This window comes from Hemiscyllium ocellatum, chromosome 8, assembly GCF_020745735.1.
Source record: "Hemiscyllium ocellatum isolate sHemOce1 chromosome 8, sHemOce1.pat.X.cur, whole genome shotgun sequence".
NCBI lineage: Eukaryota > Metazoa > Chordata > Chondrichthyes > Orectolobiformes > Hemiscylliidae > Hemiscyllium > Hemiscyllium ocellatum.
The window spans coordinates 68,688,004-68,708,399 of record NC_083408.1 but is presented as its reverse complement, the minus strand read 5'-3'; the positions used below and the strand labels follow the sequence as shown (position 1 = coordinate 68,708,399).

Here is a 20,396-nt window from a genome sequence, read left to right as displayed (position 1 = left end):
GCTCACTGGTTGCACAAAATAATGTGTATTATTTCAATCAAATTGCCCTTTCCTGCTTTCTCCTCAGATTAGAGATGAGGAGTTGCACATTAGATGAGTCAACTAGAAAACATACTCAATTGCAGATTTATAAATATCTTATATCGTACTCCTTGAACACTCATTGAAACACCTGATGGAAAATTCCCAAATCGTGGGTGAGGTTAGAAATAACCACTACACTGCTCTCAATCACGAGATAAAAATTAATCTTTATTCTGAAATCCAGAGAAAGGGCAAGGGGAAAAATACTTAACACAATTCCCCTTCATACATACGGCAACCATAATTTACGAGAAACATGCATTTTAACACAGCCCAGAGTGATATTTTGTACTGCAACCCAGCATCCAAATCAATATTTAACTCAGTTTTAAAGTCAAGAGTACATTCTAATGTTTATGCTACTTTAGTACAGCAGCAACCGATGAGCAATAAATACTGGCCTAGCCAGCACTCATCTCAATTTAACAGAAAAATCTTCAGTTTTTGTGAGTTATTATTGAAGAACAACAGTTATGGGACCTAGGAGCAGGAGAGGGATATTTGGCCCTTTGAGTCTCCACCATTCAATAGCATCATGGTTGAAGTGGCTGTAGTATTAACTCCACTTTCCTGCCTGCATCCCATAATCTTCCAAACTTCTCTGTACAGTGCGTTTAAACACTTAATCAAATGTTGGATCAGAAGTGAGACATTAGACAGAATCCTGGAGGAGCCAGGGACCTCAGCAGCCTGCTTGGTATCGAGTGAAAACCTCACTTTACCTCTTGTTGACAACACACATCACACCTTGGTGCTGCTCAGACATTTGATAGGCCAGTGGCAGATTTTCTACTTTAATCAAGAACCATGGAGTGAAGGTATCTTATTCAGAGCTGCCAGTCATCCGGAGGGCTGTAGTTCCACAGGGTAAGGAGGCAATGTGGTTGTTCAACACCCACCAGAGACCTTGGATTGCCAAGCACCAGTAGCTGGTCATGGAATAAGGATCATTAGTAATGGTAGTAGGCTTTGGAGATACTACAAATACATTGGAAAACAACGACGAGTAGTTTTATATTTGAGGTTCCGACAGACTGCAAACCAATGTCTGTCCAGCATGAACAATGATGTTAGATGAATGGAACTTAACTTTATGAAAAAGGGCAACAAGCTTTGAAGGTGATCAAGAATTCAAACAAAACTTCTTTAAGGACTGGAAAGAACGTTGAACTAACTTCCCCCTGCAGTTAACAGTTGAGGCAACTAGTACTGATGCATTTAAGGAAACCTAATCAAACATGCAAGACAGAAGAAAGTGGAAGACTAAAATAGTGCACAAATACTACTTTCCTACCACATATCCTATGCATGACAGGTCACTGGCCAGAAGAATAGCATGTTAGAATGGTCAAATTTAGATGTAATGACACCCAAGGTTTAAAACTATTAATGCTAAAATATAGAAGTGCACACTTTGATTTGCAATTCTGACACTAATGGCAATGTAATGTTGCAAACATTTATTTAGGTGAAATAATTTTTATCACAGCTCTAAAAAACAGGCACATTTTGCATAAGATATGAGTTACCATCAAAATGTGGAGGATTTAGCATGCAATTGACAAAAAGCAACCTCAACAAACTTAATTTGAAAAAATTCTTACTTGAGCAGGAAGCATACAGGCACAGTGCAATGAAAGTATGAAACGATCAATTCGTAACAAGCTATCATATTAATCACAATTTTGGAATGCTTGTTACAAAAGTAGAATGTTAAAGAGACTATTGTGCAGAAACTATTCTTTGCACATATTTTGATACTCATTTTGAACAGTCTCCAAATAGTATAACCATTTAATAAATGAAATAGTATTTGCAGCTTCCATGGGAAGAATGCTATAGGCATTGTGATAATCACTTATTGCAACACCTCAAGTACCTACTGCATGCCTAATTAACTCTTCAAGCACTGTATACACAAGATCATACAATTAATGTACTTTGATTTGTTACAATTGGTATTAGATTTTCTTGTACAAAAACATCTATTTGTGGCATCTATCCTATTCAAATTGGGATAACAATTTTGATTAGTTTTCATTTCAAATTTGACAAAATTAATTTTCTAAGAATTCCTAGCAGTGGAAATAATGGATTAATTTGAAGACTATAAGAAAAGGGATACCAAATAGTGGAAAACAAGTTTGTTTTAAAGCTGACCTATACGACCAGAAAAGGAGTCAGGTAGAGGCCAAGGTGTGGAAAAAGGAACAGAAATGACAAAAGCTCCCTTTGATACAGAGAATAATTTGAAATGATCAAAATTATAGTTCATATGACTATAACAAATTCAAGTAAACAGATTTCAAAAAAAAATCAGGAAATTAACATGGGGAATGATGAAATAAAATGCTGGAATGCAGATACTGGAAATCTGAAACAAAAACATTGAAAAAAATCAGCAGGTCTGGCATCTTTGGAGAGAAAGCAAGGTTAACATTTCAATTCCAATGGCCCCTCTTCAGAGCTAATAGATCACCAAATTCAAAACACGAATTCTGCTTTCTCTCCATCGATGCTGCCAGACCTGAGCTTTTCCATCAATTTCTGTTTTTGATGGGGAATGATTATTTTTGTTTATAATTAGTTTATACAAATAGTAATAAACAGCAGAATGCCCATACATTTCTAAAAGATGAAAACTCAAATATTTAAAATGGATGAACAAAGATTGGGAGATTGTACATTTACAATATGTAGGTCCAAAGCATGGACCAAAATCCTAAGTCAGAAAGTTACTTTTATCCCTGATAGCATGCATGTTTGTTAAAGTGGAAAAGAACAGACTTCATATTTCCAAAAATAATTTCAAGAATTAGACTTGTTCTGAAGAGACATATTTCCAAACAAAACTACTGAGGAGCATCTTTTTAAAAGTAAAGCCAACAAACAAGTAAGACTTGATCAACCCAAGCTATTAAGTCAATTTACTTAAATTAGTACAGATAAAATTGAATTCTCAAATGTTCATCGAATTTTGTGAAAGGAACCAGACATTATATAAGTTCATAAGTTAAATGCAGAATGTTTTAGTAAAAATTTTAAAATGGAAGTGAAAATTCAAGACAAAATGCCCAAGCCAAAAATAATGATTTATACTAAATCATGTCAAAGCAAAAAAGGTAGCATTTGTCATTTTTAAAGCAATCAGAAACCAATAAGAATACCAATAGGATGGAAGCAAAAGACCACCCCTACACCATAATGAACTCATGAATAATCATCCACCACATTTTTTTAAACCGCTAATCAAACAAATTAATAGCAAGTATCAAATTGGAGGTTAAAAGCTAAATATTAATTTGGCCATTACCAAGAAATATCTTCTCTACGTTCGTTTCTTGCATTGCACTATTGGTTAAAGGATTGCCCTATTTTAAGGGTAGACCTTGGTCTGTCTTTATTTTCTGGTTCACACAAAAAGACTAGAACAAAAATTATGAAGCATTTGAAGAGTTAATCTTCTTGGAAAACTGCATTCAACATTTTCACAGTGCATAAACCCATTACAGTTTGAAACAACATATAAAAGTAACTTAATCTTCCAGTTTCTGGAGTAGTGTTAGAATTCAAGCTTGTGATATCAATTCATATTAAGCAAATCAAGTCTGTCACGTTCTAACGGAAAAATCCCAATTTTTTGCACAGCCATTCTTCACTAAATTCTTCTGTATTTCTAATTTCAAAGACCTGAAAAAGAAATAACAATCACTAGTCAAATGACTCCTTTTATTTCTGATGCAAATAAACCCAAATTCTTGACAAAAACTTATATTGAGGCATCACAATAGCAAACTATCAGTTAAATACTTAGCAAAGGCAATATTTTACATGTTTATCTACAAACTAAAGTTACTTCATTCAAAAAAAGCTGTCAAAAAAGAGTGCTCTTAAATTCCAAACTTCAACAGTAGACAGTGTTCCAGAGTTGAGAAAGCAGCAGAAATAAGAGTAGGCAAAACAATGTGCCTTTATTGCTGTGTAATGACGTCTACTGTAAGATGTTGATGCTAAAGGGTCAGCCTCATTAGGGTCTTGAAATACAACAGTATCTTCTATGTCTTAGGCGGAAGTTCCAGGCTCAAATCGCACTCCAAAATGTAAATGACCAAGGAAGATGCATTCACAAAACAGGAACAGAGGTCAAATATTAGCATTCAAATCCTTCAAAATTGGAGTTTCCATCACAGTTCGTGGCTCCAAACTTGAACAGGTAGTAGTACAGGTTACTGCAGCAGTTGACTGTATAGATAGTACAGATCAGATTGGTACCAATAATCTAGTGTTCAATCAGGGTGGTTTCAGCACCTGCTCTTTGTCCTCTGTGGTTGTCATTGCAACAATAGATTAGAACAGCCGAGGAGCACTGAAGGAATTGTGGTCAATTAAGCCATTTGGAAACTTGGTCAAAAGCAGAACGCAAAGATTATATGGCTTTTCAATGTATGCTATTTTCCAATAAGTAGCAATTTCAATACCTGTTTAGGTGGTGACAGATTTTCAGGTCTAATTTACTTCTACTTACCAGGAAGTGCTTGCACTTCAGAATTAATCTGAATTGATGTATATTACAGACATTAGCTCAACAAGCACAGTGAATGCCCATAGGCACAATGACACATGTTTACAGTTTCTACCAGTTTTTTCTTACATTTGAATAACAAAGACTGACAAAAACAGCTGCATTTGCATTGCAGATCCTGATCTGTAAATTGCAATAAAACTAACATGGAGCTGAGCATGATAGAAAAAGATATTCACTGATCATTCTGACCAACTTAGACTACCTTGACCAGAACAGAATAGAAATTAACCTTAAGATTGTGAAGCTTAACATCTTGGCTGAAGATGACCAACAGTAACTTGTGCTGTAACTTTTTTTTAAAATGGGTGAGTGGTGCAGAGGTGGCCCTTATATATAACACCTGCATATGCAGCAGGCATCTTATTAAATCTAATCTTTAATATGTGACCTAGAATGCATAAAAATTAGAGTTGCTTTGGAAATAAATTTAAGAGAAAACTAAGTATTGAAGTTAAATAACAGCTGCTCAATCAGGTCTTAAGTTTCATCCAGTCATCACCAGATGCAAAATCTGACGTGCATTTGAAACTCTTCAAGACTGAACATTAAAAGGATCTCTCTTGTTGCAGCAACCACTACTATACTGAGCTTGCTGTCTCAGCACATGCATACAAAGGTAATTGCACTACAGTAGTCTTTGCACCTTGATCAGCCCGGACTGTTTATTAAATTGACTTTGCAGTATTCCAAAATCTTACTACTGAGCAAAATAAATAATACAATGTACAAAAATACAAGTTTGGTTTCCAAAGGAAGACAGAAATGCTGCCTTTGCTGATATATTAATAGTGTGCAATGCTACTGGCATTACCATACAAAATAAAAACTTGATTGGAGATTGTACTCTAACTGTTCCTGTCCTCAGCTTTGCAAATTCAATGCAACACCAATCCAGATTTCCCGTTTTTAAAAAAAAAAGTCACTTGCAGGACATGGGCATCGCTGTCTGACCAGCATTTATTGCTCATCCCAAGTTGCCCTTGAGGTGGTGGTGAGGTGCATTTATGAACTGCTGGAAATCACGTGCCGGTATATTGCCCTTAGGGAGGCAATATATTTCCAAATCATGATTGAGAGCGTCTTGGAGCGGAACATGAAGGTGATGGTGTTCCAATGTATCTGCTGTTCATGTCATTTTCGATGGAAGTGGTTGAGAGTTTGGAAGGTGCTGTCTAAGCATTTTTGTTGAATTTCTGTAGTGCATGTTGTAGGTAGTATATACTGCTGAGTGTCAATGGTGGAAGGAGTTGATGAGGTGCCAATTCACCAGGCTGCTTTGTCTTGAACGGTGTCAAGCGCATTGAGTGTTTCGGAACTGCACCCATCCAGGCAAGTGGAAAATATTTCATCACACTCCTGGCTTATGCCTTATAGTTGGTGACCAGGCTTCAGGGAATCAAAGTCAGTTACTCACTGCCTCTGATTTGCGCTTGTGGCCAATGTTTACATGACGAGCCCACTGGAGTTTTTGGTCAGTGGCCAAGGTGGCAAATCAGTGGCAAAGCTCAAGGATGTTGATAGTGGGAGATTCAATGATGGTCATAGCATTGAATGTCAAGGGGCAATTTTTAAATTGTCTCATATTGGAGATGGTCATAGCCTGACATTTGTGTGGCACAAGTGTTATTTGCTACTTGTAAGCCCAAGCCTGGACATTGTCTGGATGCATTGCATTTGAATATGGACTGCTTCAGTATCTGAAGAGTTATGAATAGTGCTGAATGTCGCTCAGTCTTTGGCAAACATCCCCACTTCTGACCTTAAGATGGAGGGAAGGTCATTGATGAAGCAGCTGAAGATGGTTTTGCCCAGAATACCAGCCTGAGGAACACCTGCAGAGGTATCCTGAAGCTGAGATGACTGATCTCCAACAACCCCAACCATCTTCCTATGTGCCAGGTACGACTCCAACCACTGAACAGTTTGCCCTGATAGCCCATTGATTCCAGTTTTGCTAGAGCTCCTTAATGCCATAGTTGGTTAAATGCAGCCTTGATGTCAATGGCTGTCAATCTCACCTCACCTCTGGAACTGAGCTCTTTTGTCTATATTTGAATAAAGACTGTAATAAGGTCAGAAGCTGAGGGGCCCTGCCGATACCAAAACTGGGCTGTGACCCAGAACTAAAAATTGTATGGAAAGAAACAAAAACAATTATGTAACTTTCTGCATTTTCAAGCCCACTGAAGCAAAGATCAGTTCACTAACACTACTGCTGCTCAAGCTGATCATAGTCAGAAGTCACAACACTAGGATATAGGTCAACAGGTTTATTTTAAAATTACAAACTTTGAGCATATCCCCTTTGTCAGGTGATTTCATTTAACAAAAGGGCTAGGGATTCTAAAGCACAAGATAATACAAAATGACTATGGATAAGATGGTATACAAAGTGATATAAACAATGCAGTCAGTCTCCCTTTATTAATAAAATCCTAGTGAAGGTTTACCTTCTCCCCTTAAGAGGGCCATATTGTATCAATGGCCTGAAATCAGCTTCAAGAAGAATTATTTTAACTTCCATTAAATTGTTCCACTACCAACAAAATAGTCAGAGTGGTACAGCATGGAACCAGACCCTTTCATCTATGCTGGCCAGATATCCTAAATTAATCTAGTCCCAGCATTTGGCCCATATTCCTCTAAACCCTTCCTATTCATATACCCATCCAGATGGCAGCTCATTCAACACACACCATAGCTGCATGAAAACGGTGCCCCTTAGATCCTTTTTATATCTTTCCCCTCCGACCTTAAACCTGTGCCCTAGAGTTTTGGACTCTACTTCCCTGCAGAAGAGACCGTTGCTATTCACCCCATCTCTACCCCTCATGATTTTATAAACCTCTACAAAGTCACCTCGCTGCCTCTGATACTCTAGGGAAAACAGCCTCAGCCTATTCAACCGCTCCCTATAGCTAAAATTCTCCAACACTGGCAACATCCTTGTAAATCTTTTCTAAATCCTTTCAAATTTCACAACATTCTTCCTATAGCAGGGAGACCAAAATTAAATGCAGTATTCCAAAAGTGGCCTCACCAATGTCCTGAACAGCCACAACATGACCTCCCAAATCCGATACTCAATGCACTGACCAAGTAAGGCAAGCATACCAATTGCCTTCTTTACTATTCTGTCTACTTGTGACTCCACTCAAGGAAATATGAACCTGCACTCCAAAGTCTCTGTTCAGCAATACTCCCCAGGACCTTACCATTAAGTGGATAGGTCCTGCCCTGATTTGCTTTTCCAAAATGCAGCACCTCGCATTTATCTAAATTAAATTCCATCTGCCATTCCTCAGCCCAGCAGCCTATCTGACCAAGATCCTGTTGTACTCAGAAGGTAAGCTTCTTTGCTGTCCACTACACCAATTTTGGCATCATTGGCAAGCTTACTAACTATACCTCCTATGTTCACATCTAATTAATTTATATAAACAACAAGAAGCAGTAGACCCAGCACCAACGCTTGCGACACACCAGTGGTCACGGGTCTCCAGTCTGAAAAGCAAACCTCCACCATCCACAAACCTCCATCTTCAAGTCAATTCCATATCTAAATGACTTGTTCTTCCTGAATTCCATGTGATCTAATCTGGCTAACCAGTCTCCCATGCGGAACCTTGTTAATGTGGAATCCAATAGAAAACCGGCAGACTGTAGCTATTGGTTTATAAATTAAAAACTGTATACACAGTCTCTGCAAAAAAGGTCATAAACTCACCTTGGTAAATTGTGCCTCATCCACCAATCCAATTTTGCTACCAGCATAAATCATTTGCTGTTCAGGCTTACAACCTAAAACAAAATCCACAGAAAGCCATTACAAATAACTAACTTTGAAGTTAGATTAAATTGCAGAATAAAATATGAATAGTGCTGAATTATCTTCAACAAATCAAGTGGTCTCTTGTATTCGGTTGTTAATAAATAGTAGAATCAAGAGTGCGCATAGGTTGCTATGGGGTTTATTAAATAGATTTTGGAATAGTCATACTGTAAAATAAATCAAATATAATAAATGCAAGGAGTAAGAATATAAAAGTTGTTTCCAAAGGAAAACAAATGGTTTTGCTCATTGGTTGAATGTGCTATGCTATTGGGTTGTCTCCGAATAAAGAATTTCATTTGAGATCATAATGTTATCACTGCTTTTGTTCTCTGTAAGGCTCAAGGAAACACTAAGCTGAACCTAAAATTTCCCCACAATTCATTCATTCTTGACTAGAATTAAACAGGATTGAAATAAATACAAATAATTACAGAACTGATTTCTATTTCCAAGCCCACTAACCCCATAGCTGCCCAAGCTGATATCAACCAATTCAGACCAAATCTGGGATCTGTAATTGGCCAGCTGAGTCACTGAAAGGTAAAGGTCATAGATTAAGAATCAAAGTTCAACCTATTCCCAGATGACCTTTCCATTCTGTCTCAGGGCTGTGCCAGCAGTTTGTGCACAAAATTTCCACTAAGAATCTTTTGTTGTAGCAACAAGTAATACAAGTATGAGAGATCAATCCTCATTAAAAGGAAACAGTTTCTTTTTATGGAAGAGGAAGAGTATTTTCTTTCAGAACTGTTGACCTTTGAATTTGATTCTGTTTAAAACGAGTTTGGGTAATTGGCATGTTAATGTTAACAGTTCACCACAGGTATTAGAATACAGGACAAAAGACCAGAATATCCAATGCCAGTTTATATTTAATGTCATACAAGGATGCAGTAAAAACTGCACATTAAACTAAATGTGCAGGTGTGTGTGTTTGTTTAAGATTCCCTACAGTGTGGAAACAGGCCCAATAAGTCCACACCAACCTTCTGAAGAGTAACCCACCCAGACCAATGCACCTTACACTATGGACAATTTACCATGGCCAATCACTTCACCTGCACATCTTTGGAACGTGGAGGAAACCGGAGCACCCAGAGAAAACCCAGGCAAACATGGGGAGAATGTGCAAACTCCACAGAGACAGCTATCCCAGAAATTGAACCTGGGATCCTGGTGCTGTGAGGCATCAGTGCTAACCGCCGTGCCGCCCTATCAATTATACTGCAAGGGTTCTGTGACAACATTTTCTAAGTCCATGAGATCTACCAACTAGAAGAACAGGGCAACAGAACACGACAAGGGCAATTCATACCAAGTCACATGCCTCTGACTTGGAACAGTATCATTCCTTCCTTGTTAAGTCACAGAACTCTAACCTCCCATCAGCAATTTAAAATGAGTGACAAATACTGGTTATGCCAGTGACGTTCATATCCCAAGGAAAAATGTAAGCAAGCAGTTTGACTAGTTGTGAATAATCAATCACGGCAAGAGCAAGCTGTTTGCAGAATGGTGGCAACCTCCCAGCAGTCAGAGATGGTGGTGGCAGCAAGTTCGTCACTCCTTCTGATCCGGACAGCAGCTGCCACAGTAAAGCTGCTGCTTGTAATCGGAGGCTGCCACAGTAAAGCACACGCCTGCAATCGGAAAGAGGCTGTTGCAGTAAAAGACAACCGGCCATGGCTTGGTCTAGGTGCCTGCATCAGAGACTTAGCATTCCATACATCTTTGAGATTGGACTTTAAGATCTGGATATTTTCCTTTCCTTTTGACCCTGTTTCTTATATTTCTTGCGTTTTTAAAAAAAAAGTATGCTCTTGTAACCAAAATGGCACCAGAGAATGGCAACTTTGTACACTTTTCACTGTACTCTATTTGAGTACATGGGACAGTAAAATCAAATTCTAATTATTTCAAACTGAGAAGCAATAGTTAGTAAGTTCCAGAGTTGCATACATTATGATCATTGCTGTGTATTCAATGCCAATGACGTGATTTTACTTACATACGCATTGGTGCAAGATGAAGACTGCTGCAATTGAGAAAGTAAACTCACTAATGATAAAGCATTTCACCAGGACATAATTGAATTTTTGAATAATTCCGAATTGGGTTTGTGTTAGATTAACAAAAAAAAAGGAACAAGATAGCAGCTTTGGTTTTAAATTGGAGATTTATGAACCTTTACAATGTGTGGTAAGATCAAGATGCATTCTAATTATGCTTCAGGATTATGCTGATAAAGCAGAAAATTCTTTAAAGTTGAAGTTTTCCAAAGTATCATTTGAGTAAAAAATGAGGTCTGCAGATGCTGGAGATCACAGCTGCAAATGTGTTGCTGGTCAAAGCACAGCAGGTTAGGCAGCATTGAATAGGTCAAAGTATCATTTGACCTATTCAAAAATATATTTTAAAATCAATCATCTAAAAATTAAAACAAGCCACCTACAATTGCAGAAAGTAAACAAAAATATTCAGTTACAATTTGAAGAGAGAACAAACATTGAGACAAAGATCAGACACTGGTAGGGGATATATGTTGGTCTGAAAACAACTTTAGAAATTGATCACTTACCAGAAGGACTAAAAAATATAAAGCATAATGGATAGGAGATCCTTCCATCAGAATGTTTATATCTGTAGCTGTAGACTACAAATGTGGTTAGAGTTAAAAAAAAAATCACTTCAGGTTTTGAGTGAAAAACACGACTCGAGTTGGTGAACCTGCCCTTTATCGTAAGAGATATCAAATGATCATTCATATCTTTATTTGGAATAATTAGAAAAATCACTTGCATATAAGTGCACTATTCATAAACAGACGAGACATACCCAAAGAATTAGTTTAAAAACAAGTTTTTTACTTTCCGTTATTTAAAGTAAGCAATTAACCATACTAATATTTTGAAAGTTATTTGATTTGTATTGCAAGAAAATATGTAATGACCAGGTAAACTGCTGCAACATGGATCTGGTTGGAAATCTCATTTCTAGCCCATAAGAAACCTTTCCTAATGTTTCGATCAAAAGGCACAGCAAAGCGCCAAGCCCAGAAATTAGTGAATCCCTGGTCTGACATAGGAAACGAACTGGAGTGTCAATACTGTGCAACTAACCTAAGATAGGTGGACTGAGAAAACATTTCACATCTCCTTTTTTCATATTATGCAACAATTCTTTCAACTCCATTCAATTTAATTAGCTTTTTTTTCTGTTCTTTCATCAAAGAATGTTAGCTTAACCTGCCTGTATAAGCTTCCTGAGAAATCAGTCTATATTTAAATGGATGCTGAAAGACTTGTTAGCATAAAATTTTAAGAACACGTTACTTGGTGTAGTATCATATTTTATAGAGCAAAGAGAAAGTTAATCATTTGTCGATGCTGGACAGATTATTTTCAGAATAAAGGATGGGGATGGAAGAGACATAGAAACACCACAAAAGTAATTACTAGTTGGCATTTAGCGACTCCTACAGGAAAGGGAACATATGGTGATCAAGAAAGTTATCAGAGTCAGGTACAAAGTCATTTCCAAACTTTAACGTGAAAGAGACCAACAGTTGTGGCCCTTGATTATTCATTTCAACATAAGCGGATGGGCACCCAACAGAAGCAGGGCCATCTCTACCAGACCCCAAACAAAAAAAAGCAGTCACCGATTCAATAAAAAAAATGAAGCTTATTTTCAAAATCAATACCTAATTAGATATAAATGTCCAAGCATTTTGTTCCAATTGGGATTCAGAACATGATCAAAGGTTGGCTCTCAGGTCTGCTAGTTACACTTGAAAATAAACTGCATATTAAACTAATCAAAGAATAATTAATTTAAATTGACCAAAATGTGCATCCAATAACAAATGGCTACCAAATATTTCCTTACTTTCAGAGGGAGTCTACTTGAATTTCAACCCTAACATTTTTCATCACACAAAGTCGTCAATCACTGAAGAGATTTGCAATTGTTATTTTGGATACAAGTGATCTGGAAAGGTCACAAAAGAAAAATTTATCAAAATCTAAAAGCCAGAGAAGGATATCTGGGTTGATGTTCAGGGAGCTCATTCTTGAGTTCTTCTGGGGAAATATCCTAAATGACAGGCAAACAACACAAGTTAGTATATATATTTTCCCCAATAATTTCTTGGTCTACAGTAACATGCAATTAACTTTGGCAATTTGTGAATACATTTTATCTTTTTCCTGCCTCCCATTTATATAAAGCCCTCATCTTCTCCCAGCTTATGATAATCATTCTCCGAGCCCTGTTAGAAACTTAAAGCACTGAAGTCAGATCCATAAGAGAATCCTGATAAATCAAAACCATCACAGCACCACACATCATGGAGGTGTAACATATTGCATAATGGTCAGTTTATCCACAGGTTATATTAAACATTTTTTGTTTAAAATAAGAACCACCTGTCCCCAGTTAATAAGTGACTGACCTCATATTCTTCATCCAGAATCACCATCAGTTGCTCTTGATCAATCTTCACTGTGACAAAAAGGCATTCTTAATGCTTTCTTTAAAAATACTGTCAGAATTATTTTGATTATTGCAAATGTTCATTTATCACAAATTTAAACCTCCATTTATTTTAATAACTTTAGCCCCTCAAGCCTGTTGCAATACAGAAATGGAAAGCTTTACCCTGGTAAACATACTAAAATTTTCTAAGATATGTTGATTTTTTTTAAACTCAGGTTTACATTTATGAATTATACCCATCTTAGCCCCTCCTGAAGCATTTCCAAAAATGGAAAAATACAATTCAAACCCAACTTAAATTTATGTAGTACTTGTGTAAACGTCATGAGGCTCTTCACAGGAGCACTAAGAAACAAAGACTGGCTTTGAAGGCACAGAAATAATCAAGTCAAATGACTGAAAAAAATGGTCAAAGGAATATCTTTAAGAGACACAAAAGATAAGAGGGAATTCCAACATTTGGGGCTAAAGCAACTGAAGGAACAACCCAAATGGTGGAGTAAGTATAAATTTAGAATACTTAAGAGGCCAATGTAGAGAATTTAGAATATCTAACCTTTCAATGGAGGAAATTCTCTTGAGTACAGCCCACCAAAATTACTCAATTTTTTTGGAACAAGATAGAACCGCTGAATAAGTTATTCAGTCTTTTATATGTATATAGTAGAGCTTCACTCTTCTCCCTCCCCCAACACTATGAGAGTCAACTGTAGCCTTTCAGACAGTCACTGGACTAGCCGTAGTAAACTAGTGACCATGAAGGCAGAGACTTTAGAAAATTATATCCTCATTAACAAGATTTAGAATGAAAGGAAGGTGTGCCACAAAGTAAATTAGCTTTTTAAAATATTTGCAATTTGAGACTTTCTGATGCTTTGCAAATGAACCAGAGTGTTTTCCATAAAAGGCATGATCAGTCAAAGATTTATTTTGTTTTCAGGTTGTTAAAAGTTATACAAATGCCTCTCCATAGACACTGCCAGACCTGAGGAGTTTTTCAGCAATTTCTGACTTTCAGCATTTGTAGATCTTTGGGGGCTTTTTTTGGAAAATAAAGCTTCACTGATTAAAATAAAATTCCATTCGTTGGAAAACAAAATCAGCCATATTTGGACATGATAGCAAGTTAGAAATAAAAGCACTCACTGTTACATAAGCACAAGTAAGCTAGCAACTTTCAGGAAGTGCACACGCACAATTAAACAATTTCAAACATTGTTCTGTGAAATGTCACTGTCATACAAGCTGAGTTATAAAAGAGTGGCTTCCTCCATTCAAGTGTATTGAACAGTGGTAACTCATGTATTAGAATTGTAGTTAGACTAAACCTGCCATAAAAACGCTTGAATTAACAAATCCTAAGTATGCTTTTAAATGACATTTAAAAATTATAGGGAAACAACTCTCTGGCATGGGAAGAAACCTTATCTTGTGCAAGTAGGAAGTCTCATTTCTTCAGCTTTTAAATGATGATTGACATTTTTTAGAAGACATGTATTATTTGTATCTTATCCCATGACTCTTACCTCTCTCTTTAAGTGAAATCTTTTCTGTTTCTGTCTACTTCACTTCTTGTACCTGACATGATGTGGAATTTGCTATTCTGCCATTAGTGATTCTTCGTGAAGGAGCTACACACAGTTAGTTATCTTCCTTGTTCACACCAATCCCCTACATCTGGCACTGCGAATTTCAGTCGTGATACCCACTGCAGCGTACTGTGCAAAAATAAAACCCCAAGTGGGGCTGGGGCTGGGGTTCTGTGCAACTGGCGGCTCTTAATGAACAGCGAGTGGCTCAGCTGGCCCGTGGCACTGTCCGGAGGGTGGGGGTGGTTCGTTAACGCAGACATTTAAAACACTGGAGCGAACCGAACCGTTCGCCATCCTAAAGACGTTTCACTCACTTATCAGGGCGGCGTTCGTGGTCTCTTTACGAAAGCGGAATTTTTTAAGCTTTTCCAGCAGCTGTTCGTCGACGCTGCACAAACTCACTGGACAGCTCTGGGGGAGGGGGATACACACAACACAGCCCGTTTCAGACATAAAATAATGACAAGAGCAAAGCTAGACACTGTGCAAAATCCCACCCCTCGGCCAATCTTACTCCGAATCTGACTTTGAAAGATCACGGCGTGTCTGGTTTTAATGCGGATTTCCACACCACCCTCCGGAAAACAGAACAACAACCGACTGAGGAAAACAACTGAGTGTTTTATTGTTAGGCCGTGCTGCTGCTGCTGCCACCACCGCCTCCCTCCCTCCAGGCCGGCCGTCTCCCCGGTGACAGGGCCCTCTCCTCCTCCTCCCCCAGTGATGGCGGACACTCGGTCGGCCCCTCACCATATTCTCAACGATCCTCTTCCCAACGCTTTTCCAAAGGCGGCGGCTCCTGCTTTTCCCTGCGGCTCGTGATCCACGCGAGAACCAATCAGACCCGGACCTTCCCTCCTCACTCCGCTGACATCATCGGGAAGAGCGTCAGGATCTGGGAACGGAGCCGCCCAGGAATCCGCGAGAGGCGCCTCTCAGTATTTTCCCCCCACTCCCACTGGATTAGAAACACCAGAGGTGTTGAAACCTGCCAGAAATAGCCTGCGATTATCTCCCACAACAGCTGTAGGGTTTCTCTGTTTTTTTTTCCAAAAAAACGTGGATCTACACAGTGTATGATGATTGGATTACACGCATCTCTCAATCAGAACACAGACCTTCTTCTCTTCCTTTAAAATCAGCCTGTTCAGAGATGTTACTGCACACCTCTGGAGCATGGTTGATGAGACTTGAACTCAAGTCCCTTGGCTTCCAGACAGAGACGCTCCCATTGCACCACAAAAGTCCTTAGAGTAATCGAAAGCTCTTCTGCTTGAATATACAATAAAAGAGTTGAAAAGACGGGGTAAGAGGTTTGTGAAATGCTCACAATCATTGTGAATGAGTCATCAGAACATTGGCGTAGAATCTTTTCATTAATATCATCTCTAATCCCCAGTGGGATAGGGGTTCAACCTGTCAATTGAGTGAAGTAACCCTCTGGACTGCTGACTTTGTTCATCCTTAAGTAAGGTGACTAAAACTATACACAGTGTTCCAGATGTGGTCTTGCCCATACCATATGGGCGGCACGGTGGCACAGTGGTTAGCACTGCTGCCTCACAGCGCCTGAGACCCGGGTTCAATTCCCGACTCAGGCGACAGACTATGTGGAGTTTGCACGTTCTCCCCGTGTCTGCGTGGGTTTCCTCCGGGTGCTCCGGTTTCCTCCCACAGTCCAAAGATGTGCAGGTCAGGTGAATTGGCCATGCTAAATTGCCCGTAGTGTTAGGTAAGGGGTAAATGTAGGGGTATGGGTGGGTTGCGCTTCGGCGGGTCGGTGTGGACTTGTTGGGCCGAAGGGCCTGTTTCCACACTGTAAGTCTAATCTAATAAGACAATGCAACGTGAGAATAGAAGTTTGCCACTTGGCTCATCAAGTCTGCTCCACCATTCAATGAGATCACAACTGATGAGAAAATCCTCAACTTCATTTCCTTGCCTTGTCTCCATAACCCAGGATTTCCTTACTGATTAAAAAAAATCTCAGGCTTGAGTATGCTTAGTGTCCCTGCCTTTTGAAGATACGTATGGTTTTAGCAAGACTTAAAATATATTTATAATCACCTTTGAAATAAAGGCTGACATTCCATTTGCCTTCCCAGTTACCTGCTGAACTTGTACACTGTTTTGTGATTTATACTCAAGGATTCCCAATTTCCTCTGTGCTGCAGCTTCTGTAGTTTTTGTCTACTTATGTAATATTTAGCTTATTTGTTTTTCTTGACAAAATGCATAACTACATGTTTTCCCACATTGTATTCTATCTGCCAAGCTTTTGCCACTCACTTCACTTGGCTCAATGACTCTTTGTGTCATCCTCTTCACTTGCCTTCCTAGTTATTTTATGTCATCATCAATCTTAGTTGTCATATATACACTTCCCTCATCTGAGTCATTGATATATTGTAAATAACTGTAGCCCCAGCACTGATCTGTGGCACTTGATTAGTTACAAGTTGCCTTGCTGTAAACACCTGTTAACAAAATACATGTTATAGCAAAACAATCTGTACTACAGGGGTCCACAATCTCCCTCCATTTAAATAATAGACTGCTTTTGTAATCTTCCTGACCTCATCCTTAACAAACAACCTGTCACAAGTGGATATGTTGATGACAATAGCAATAGCAGTGACAACTATACAATGTTTGTAAAGACAAAGTCCAATCTCCATTCTGAAAATACCCTCCATATGTTGTGTGTCACTGTCTTCACACTAAATGAGACTTTAAACAGAACAGCCCATTCCATCTGGAAGGACAAGGGCAGCAGATATGTGGGAACACCACCATCTGCAAGTTCCGCTCGAAGCCTCTCACCATTCTGACTTGGAAACATATCACTATTCCTTTCTGTTGTTAAATCAAAATTCTAGAATTCCCTCCTACCTACCTACAACTCATGGACTGCAGCACTTCAAAAAGGTAGCAAACCGCCACCTTTTTAAGGGCAACTAGGGATGGGCAATTAATCCTGGCAAGCCAGCAAAACCAACATTTCATAATGAATAATAATAAACAGAACAGCACATATTACTCCAGCAGTGATTTAAATTATGTCAATCATAACTCCCTGATCTTGTCTTCAAATCTGCGACTAATAAAGGCAAATATCACATCTGTCTTCTTAACTAACTTATCTACCTGTCCTGCTACCATCAGGGATCTGTGGACTTAGACTCAAATGTCCCTCTGATTCTCTGAAATTCCTAGGGTCCTACCATTCAACATGTACTCCCTTCCCTTGTTAGTTCTGCCAAAATGCATCACTTCATCTTTTTAGGATTAAATTCCAAATGCGACTATTCAGCCCATCTATATCATCCTGAAGCCGATTGCTTTCCTTGCTATTTACCACACAACCAATTTTTATGTCATCTGTACAGTTATTGACTATATCTTCAACAATCTTGATTATTAATATACACTGCACATCCACACAGACTACATAATCTGCATTGCCTTCATCCAGTAACCTCCTTCAATAAAATTTGTTCGACATGATCTCCCCCTGACAAAACCATGCTAACTATCCTTGCCTCTCCAGGTGGAGATTAATTATGTACTTAAGATTTTTTTCCAATTGTTTCCCTATTACTAATTTTAGACTCACAGGACTATAGTTTCCTGATTGATCATCTTTCTTGAATGATGGCACTGCATTAGCTGTTCTCCAGTTCTCTGGTGCCCCTGTGCTCAGGGGCTAGTTGAAATTTACTGTCAGAGCCCCTGCAATCATCTCCTTTGTCTCCCAAAGTAGCCTGTGATTCATCTCATATGGGATGATCCGCCCACCCAGAGTGATATCAACATGCATATCAAACTGAAGTAAAACAAATAACTTTGCGATGCTAAGGCAGACAAGCCAAATGCTGGAAAATGAGATTAGAATAGTTAGGAGATTTATCCACTTTCAAGCCTGCTAAAACCTCTAACACCTTCTGTATTGCAATGTTAAGCTGTTCAAGGATATCACAATCCTTCTCCCTGATTTCTGTACCTACATCGTCCTCTTTATTGTGAATAATTGTAAAAACTGGCGGCCCCACCACAAACTCCTGAGAGACTCCACTAATCATATCTTGCAAACAAAGACCCATTTAGGCACACTCCATACACTGTTTTCTCCCAGCCAAACAACCAATTTTTATCTGTGCTGATTTGGTGCAGTTCACACCGAGAGCTTATATTTTCCACAATGACCTATGATGTGGCATCTTATCAAATGTCTCCTAGAAATCCAAGAACTTTATGCCTATGGGCTCTCCTTTATCCACAATGTGTTGCTACTTCAAAAACCCTAATAAATTGGAAAAACATGACAAAACTATACTAGCTCTTTCCAATCACTTTCAGTTGTTTCTAAGTACCCTGATATATCCTCTTTAATGATTAAATCAAACTCTTCCCCACAATAGATGTTGACCTAGCTCGTCTGTGGTTTCTTGCCTATTTTCCTTGTTGAATGGAGGACTTATATTTGCTACTTGTAAAAATTGCAGCACAGAGTACAAAAGCAAGTGAATTAAGATGAACTTTTTACAAACACATGTTTGGCCACATCTGGAGTATTACGTTCAATTCTGGCACTGCATTTTAAGAAAGTTGTGATGGCTTTGGAAGGGGTGCAGAAAAAAATCTGAATAGTTTCAGGACCAGAGAATTAAGTTAAATGATAGATTGGAGAAGCTGGGCTTGGAGGGGAAGTTTAAGAAGAGATTGAATTGAGGTGTTGAAAATCCAGAGGTGTCTCAGTTAGTTGGAAGGAAATTGTACACATTGATGGAAGAGTTGATTTTTGATTTGATTTGATGTGATTTATTATTGTCTTGTGTGTAGGGACAGTTGCAAGTTTTTTTTGTGTGCAGTACAGACAGATTATATCATACAAAGTGCTGAGTGAAGAATGTAGTGTTAGATTTGCAGAGAATGTGCCCAAAGTTAAAAATCATACAACAAGGTTTATTTGGAAATACAAGCTCTCAGAGCGCTCCTCCTTCATCAGGTAGCTGGTGGAACAGGATCATAGGGCACAGAATTTAAAGCAAAAGATCATATTATCATACAACTGATGTGATACATTGAATACACCAAGAATGCTGTTAAGTCTTTAATCTTTTAGAATGAATTGCAGGATTCAATTCATTAATATGTAAATCCAATAATTTGTTTTAAGTCACATTCTCGAAATAACTTAAGTCACCTGCCCTACCTTATTTCACCAGAGTAGGTAACTTTTATAGCGTCTCCAGTAGGTACATCCACATACTGAATCAGAAAAGTTTCTTGCACACACTTAACAAATTCCTCTCCATCTAATTCCTTTAGCACTATGGCAGTCCCAGTTTATGTTTGGAAATTTAAAATCTCCTACCATAACAACCCTATTAATCTTACAGATAACTGAAATCTCCTTTGAAATTTATTTCTTTGTCACCTTTCTAAAATCAAAACCTTAAGTTTTGTTTTTAGAATGTGACTTGAAAGAAGTCGTGGGATTTGCATATTAATGAATTGAAACCTGCAACCCTGCGCCTGGGCTGCCCCTGTTCTGTGATGCTGGTTCGAGTACGCTTTGACCCCACAGCCCGACCGAGAGACCAGGGAACCATTTCGGTTGGGGCTCGAGACCTAATCCCTGGGGTCCTCGGGGTTTGAAATGCAGTTACCGCCGTAAGGGCTGGGCGGAGCGGAGTGAAACGCGTTTGGTTGTTGATGTCGCTTTGTGCTTGCCGTCGGGTGGCCGCTGCCGGGAGCCGGGGTGTTTGGGGGGAGGGGGCGGGTGGTTGTTGGGAGGCTG

General features: G+C 38.7%; 1 protein-coding gene across 1 annotated transcript; it reads right to left on the bottom strand.

The window, feature by feature from the left end:
- Positions 1–235: 235 nt before the first annotated feature.
- LOC132818295 (glia maturation factor beta-like) lies at positions 236–15,632 on the bottom strand. The gene is made up of 7 exons (XM_060829147.1): positions 15,344–15,632; positions 14,908–15,004; positions 12,958–13,007; positions 12,550–12,599; positions 11,083–11,165; positions 8,397–8,470; positions 236–3,774 (listed from the first exon to the last, which is right to left on the bottom strand). Exons 1-7 carry the CDS (start codon positions 15,344–15,346, stop codon positions 3,703–3,705), a joined length of 429 nt encoding a protein of 142 aa, XP_060685130.1. The 5' UTR covers positions 15,347–15,632; the 3' UTR covers positions 236–3,702.
- Between the last annotated feature and the right edge of the window lie 4,764 nt (positions 15,633–20,396).

Excerpts from the sequence above, each read along its gene's own strand:
- LOC132818295 (XM_060829147.1), bottom strand. Across the intron at positions 13,008-14,907 it reads CACGAACGCCGCCCTGATAA|TGAAGATTGATCAAGAGCAA; the intron begins GTGAGTGAAACG and ends TTTTTGTCACAG. Across the intron at positions 12,600-12,957 it reads TTCTGGATGAAGAATATGAG|GATATTTCCCCAGAAGAACT; the intron begins GTCAGTCACTTA and ends CCTGTCATTTAG.